Source organism: Coenobita brevimanus, chromosome 60 (genome assembly GCF_032717465.1).
Source record: "Coenobita brevimanus isolate Jiangsu-jjx chromosome 60, ASM3271746v2, whole genome shotgun sequence".
Lineage (NCBI taxonomy): Eukaryota > Metazoa > Arthropoda > Malacostraca > Decapoda > Coenobitidae > Coenobita > Coenobita brevimanus.
Genome location: NC_137013.1, coordinates 33,762,224 through 33,768,609, shown reverse-complemented (window position 1 = coordinate 33,768,609; position 6,386 = coordinate 33,762,224). Strand labels below are relative to the sequence as shown.

Sequence of the window (6,386 nt, the reverse complement as noted above, 5' to 3'; positions counted from 1 at the left end):
TATTTTCTTAATCTCTCTCTCTCTCTCTCTCTCTCTCTCTCTCTCTCTCTCTCTCTCTCTCTCTCTCTCTCTCTCTCTCATCCTCTAATTTTTACCTCCCTTCGACGAAAGGTTGGGAGGTCAAAGAGGAGGTGGCAATAGGTGTGACGGAGAGAGAGAGAGAGGAGGGGGGGGGGCAGTGACTGTTTCCGGGTCATGTTACGGGCCAGGCGTGGTAAAGCGGGGTCGTGTTGTTGGGGTCAGTTTTGATTTATACATTTTTAGTGTGTTGGGGAAGAGTTTGTTTGTCATCGTCTTCGTTACCATCTTTTTTCATTTTCCTCCACATCTCTCTCTCTCTTCATCTTTCTTCCTCATATTTCCTTCTCTTCCATCTTCCTCTTCATATTCTTTCTTCCTCTTCGTCTTTCTTCACCGCTTACCTACTTCTTCCTTTTCTTTTCATTCTTCCTCATCATCTTACTCCATGTTCTTTCTTCCATATCTTTCCTAATCGTCCGTCTTCCATTCACCACCACCACCAATCATCATCATCTTCATCATCATCATCATCATCATCATCATCATCATCATCATCATCAAAGAGCAACCTCTCATAGTGAAGGCGTTTTTGTCCCATCACTCCCCTGACGTATTTTATATTCCCATTGCTTCCACCAGACGATTTTATTCAGCTTATAAGTGACCCCTAATGGACCGTTAGTGCGCGTCCACACGTGCTATCAAACATATGTTGGCAACATGTTCAGGAACATATTTGGAGCAATATTTGGACAGACGTATGCATACATGTTCCAGTGCAGCTTCGAACACTGGCACAGAGGTGATGGGATAAGTGTGTCCATTCCAGGCAGCTGATACTTCATCATGATGTTGCTAACATGATCTGGACGCTGCTGTTCCCAACATGTTTGCAGCGTGTTCGTTACTGTTTTTTTTTTTTTTTTTTTTTCTTTTTTTTTTACATGTTGCCAGCACATGTTCCAGCACACGTGCGGACGCGCACTGATATCGACTGGGACATCGGTTGGTTGACGCTGCTGCACTGTTGATGATGATGATGATGATGATGAGTATTGTGGTGGTGGTGGTGGTGGTGGTGGTGGTCAGGTTAATTTTCTGGCGTTTTGTTAGTTGGTTGTGGTGGTGGTGTGGTGTTCATATATTTGTGGTGGTGTTTTTGTGGTGTTATTGGTGATTGTAATGTTGTTGGTAGTGATGGTGATGGTGGCGACAGTGTTGGTTTCAGAACTTGATTATGATAGTGGAGATGATGATGGTGATGGTGGTAGCAGCGGTAGTGGTAGGACTGGTGGGAATGATAGTGGAGGTGATGAGAGTATGGCAGCAGCAGTGGTGGTGGTGGTGATGGTGTTGTGGTGCGTCTGCTACTGAGGATATTTATTTTTGTTTAACTGTTCATTTCTTGGTGTTGCTGCTGTTGTCTATTAGGTTGGTAGGTAATGAAGATGAGTTTGTTGTTGTTATTGGTGTGTAATTAATGCAGATGAGCCGTAATTAATGTTGTTGTTGTTTGTAATTGATCAGTAGGTAATGCAGATGAGTGTTCTTGTTATTGTTGTCTTTGTTGTTGTTGTTTGTTGTTGTCTTTGTTGTTGTTGTCGTTGTTGTTGTCTAATCGGTTCGTAGTTGATGCAGATGAGAGTGGGCGTGACATGTGGCTTTCTGTTTCAGGTCATGTTAGGTCAAGTTAGGGTTTGTTTTATGTAAGGTCAGTGTGGGAGAGGGACAAGCCAGGCAGTGAGAGAGAGAGAGAGCGAGTGAGAGAGAATTATTGGATACACAGACTTTACGACTTGTATCTTTTTGCTTCTTCATCTTCCTTGTAATTTTCCTCCTCCTCCTCTTCTTCTCTTCCTTGTAACATATTCTTCTTTTCATCCCTTTTTTTTTTTTTCGTTTTTCCCCTTTCCTTGCATCCTATTCACTACTCTTTACCCAGGTATCTCTTTCTCAACTCTTTTTTTCTTTGCCTTTCCGCCTCTCTCTCTCTTTTCCTCGTAATTCCAGTTTTCTCGAATATTATCCTTCTTCATAGTGTCTTTCCTCTTCCTCTTCATCCCCTGTATCTTGTTCCTTTCCATTCTCAGCCTCTTCCTTTTTCTCTTCTTCTCTCTTTTTCTTGCCATTCATTTCCTTTGATTCTTTTCCCCTCTTTTCTTTTGCTTTCCCGTCAATCTATTTCCTTCTCATTCCATCCCATCCTCCTCCTCCTCGCCTCTCCTCTCTTCTTTCTTCTCTTTAATTTTTGTTGTGTATTTTTTAGTTTATTTTAGTTTTCCTTCCATTCTTTTCCTTCCCTTCCATTCTCTCCTCTTTGTTTTTCTTTCCCCTCCCCGTCCAAACCCCCACTCCTCCCCGCATAATGACTTGCCCAGCGCCGTGACGTCATCGGTCTCTGACGTCATATAGTTTGCAGTTGTACGAGAGAGAGAGAGAGAGAGAGAGAGAGAGAGAGAGAGAGAGAGAGAGAGAGAGAGAGAAAATTACAGCCACCCGCAGATTTTTGTGTAGGCCAGTGGTTCGCAATCTCTTATAAACTCTGAGCCACATGTTTCATTTTGAATACGATGCAAGGCGCCAAAACTTAAAACACACACACACACACACACACACACACACACACACACACACACACACACACACACACACACACACACACACACACACACACACACACACACACACACACACACACACACACACACACACACACACACACACACACACACACACACACACACACACACACACACACACACACACACACACACACACACACACACACACACACACACACACACACACACACACACACACACACACACACACACACACACACACACACACACACACACACACACACACACACACACACACACACACACACACACACACACACACACACACACACACACACACACACACACACACACACACACACACACACACACACACACACACACACACACACACACACACACACACACACACACACACACACACACACACACACACACACACACACACACACACACACACACACACACACACACACACACACACACACACACACACACACACACACACACACGTTAATCTCTCACACCGTAAAGTCATAAAGTTACCACATCACGTTCGAATAATGTTCGATCCTGTTGCAACGACTTTTATATTTTTTTCGTGTTTTTTTTTTCTCCTCATGACTGGGAATTCCAAATATTTCACAGATTTCTAACAAACACTTGCAGGCATCGTGACAGGGTTCGCGGGCGCCATGTGATCTAGCCTGTGAGTAATGGAGATAAGTAATGAATGTTAGTGTTGCTACCCCAGACTATTATATTTAGTGTAGAAGATACCGGTACTTTTAAAAATGTAGGGATTAGATTTAGCATTCATTTACCACCTTCACAACTAAAGGTCCTTCATATCGTCTTAAGGTAGCAACATTAAAAAAAAATAATAATAAAAAGAAAAATATAGACCACGGCAGTAAAAGATTCAACGCAGATTCTGAATTGTTTATGTGTATTGTGTATCTGTGTATGTGTATAGATTAGTCCCATGTGTGTGAGGACTGACAATTATGCACTTCTTGCTGTTTGTTTTATGTTTATTTGTCATTTATCTATGTATTGCTTCCTTCTATATACTGTTTAATGTTTAAATTATTCTCTTCTGTGTATGTACGTATTATTCTTATTGTTAGTTTTACATATGTATTATTTTATGCCTTTGTATAACTTGAATGTATAATCAATTTTTGTGTATATCTTTAGGTTGATTTATTTATTTTTGTGTGCATTATTTTCAGTGTATTAATTTCCCCATTTCTTTTCAGGTGTGTGTTTGAACGTTGGTACTGGGGACGGGGAAGGGAAATTACCGGTAGGAAAGGTGAGAGGAGGAAGAATTTAAAGACCCTATTTTTGGTGCCATAGAAGGCTTCGTAGTGCTTTTTCGTTGCACTTTTTCGTAGCACTTTTTCCTTAGTGATTTATTCGGCATGTTACACCTTAATACTCTGATTTATTTTATTTACACTTTGATATCGACGTAGTAATATGCAAAAGGACACAGGTGCAAAGAGCAGAATAACTCGCCAAGGAAGAGGTGTTACGTAATATCCATAACCACAGAGACTACTACCGTAAGTTGCATGTTTGTTTTTGTTCACTAATACAGCCGTCAGATACTCCACAACGAAAGCAGAGTGAGAGTATTAAAGTAGAAAAGAAAGGAAGAAAGATAGAAAGAAAGGGATGGATGGATGGAGGGAGGGAGGGAGGAACGAAGGGAGGGAGGAAGCAAGCAAGTAAGCAAACAAACAAGCAAAAAAAAAAATCAGCGACCGAAGAAAGTGACTGCTCAAAACTTACTTCCAAATGGAGACTTGCTTATCGGGAAAATTAAGTAAGGTCTTTTATAACTATAGTCCCAGATGTGTTAGAGAAAATACAGTATGGACTAAATATATTTATAAGCATGAGGTTATATTCTAGCTTGTTTGTGAGGGCTCTTCATTATGTGTTCGTTAATGTATTGTGTTTGCGTGCAGTATAATTATTTGCTTATATATTTTCAAGGTTGTGTGTGTGTGTGTGGGTGGGTGGGTGGTGATAGCATGGGCGAGGAAGGGAATTTACCTTAGGACAGATGAGATGAGGAAAAGCAGGTAGAGCCAAGGACAAAAGAAATTCCCAAGTGTTTTACCTCTTTTGTTTTTCCTCTACTGGGTGAATTCCTGAGGTGAGAGGGGCTTGGTATGTATCTTTGTATAATATTCCGCTTCTTCTACTTCTCGCTTTTCTCCTTTGTCTAATATTCCTAAGCTGAGAGAGGCATGGTATGTTTCTCTGACCATAGATAATTCTCTCTTTGATATGATGCGTTAAAGGGGAAAGTGACAGAATTGACAGTAGACGGAGTAGACTGATAGACGGATTTTTGTCCCATATTGTACAGGAAAGGGTGAGTAAAGGGAAGTAGGAAGGGGGAAAGGGGTATGATTCTTTTATATCCCTGTCATGGTTCAGACAACTCTGTTAATCAGACACCTTACCCTACCTATGTCTCGCAGTCTCCACTTACCTGCCCTGCCCTGCCCAGCCCTACCCTACCCTACCCTACCCTACCCTACCCAACCCAACCCAACCCTACCCTACCCTACCCTATCCTACCTTACTGTACCCTACTGTACCCTACCCTACCCTGCCCTGCCCTGCCCTGCCCTGCCCTGCCCTGCCCTACCCTACTACCCAACGCTTTCCCTGGCATTCCCTTCAGTTCCTTTCCCTTAATTCTCCATTTCCTTCTCCTCTTCCCCTCCCTCCCTCACCTGCCACTTCTCTCCCTCTCCCTCCCTCCTCCTCTGCTTCCACTCCCAACCCCTCCCTTCTTCCCTTGCTTATTTCCAGCCCTTTCTTCTCTGTTCTCCATCCCTTCTCTCCTTTTCCTTCTTCTTCACATTCTGTCCGTTTCTCTCTCTCTCTCTCTCTCTCTCTCTCTCTCTCTCTCTCTCTCTCTCTCTCAGCCAGTGAGTTAAGAGTAAGCTTTTTTTGTTTCAATCAAGTTGCCACACAAATTACACACACCGCTTGCGTTGTTTGTTTGTTCGTTTGTTTTGGCTGAGTGATTTGTGGACTTAACTGGAGTTGGTTGTTGTTGTTGTTGGTGGTGGTGGTGGCGGCGGTTGTGGTGGTGATGGTGGTGGTGAATTGTAGTTGTCTGTGTTATTAATGGTGGAGGAGGTGGTGGTTGTGGTAGTAGTTTTGATGGTGTTGGTTGTATTTACCCCTTCAGTCTAATGATGTGTGTGTGTGTGTGTGTGTGTGTGTGTGTGTAAACGAATATCAGCCTTCCTGTGCTTTGTTTTATCATTTTTTTTCTTACTGCCATTTCTTGTCTTTCTTTTTTGTGTTTTTCATGGTGTTTTGTTTGTGCTTCTGATTGTTTCGTTTCGTCTTGTTTATGCTATTTATGATGCTGTTGTTAGAGAGTTATTAATAGCTCTACCTAACTTTGACGTCAGAGAGAGAGAGAGAGAGAGAGAAAGAATTTGATAGCTCCACCTAACTTTGACGTCAGAGAGAGAGAGAGAGAGAGAGAGAGAGACATGCAGATAATTTCCTTTTTCATTTTCTCACAATTCCCTTTCTTTCCACAGCTTTCCACTCCTCCTTTCCCCCTTTCATCCTGCTATTTTTTTTCTCTTCCTCCTTCCTACTTTTTTTTTTCTTTGCACTGTTTCCATTCCTCTTATCTTTTCTTTCCTCCCCTCTTCCCTCAGTTAGTTTCTTCCCCTTTTTGTTTCAGTTTCCCATTTGCTCCTACCTTTTTTTTCTCTCTCTCAGTTTCCTTTT

At 42.2% G+C, this 6,386-nt stretch overlaps 1 protein-coding gene across 1 annotated transcript in view; it reads left to right on the top strand.

The window, feature by feature from the left end:
- The window catches only part of LOC145403356 (exostosin-1b-like), a 135,126-nt gene that overhangs the window by 45,258 nt on the left and 83,482 nt on the right, over window positions 1-6,386 (top strand). Inside the window, exon 3 of the mRNA XM_080275144.1 lies at window positions 1,217-1,379. Coding sequence (XP_080131270.1) covers window positions 1,217-1,379 — 163 coding nt within the window. The remainder of the gene's footprint in view (window positions 1-1,216; window positions 1,380-6,386) is intronic.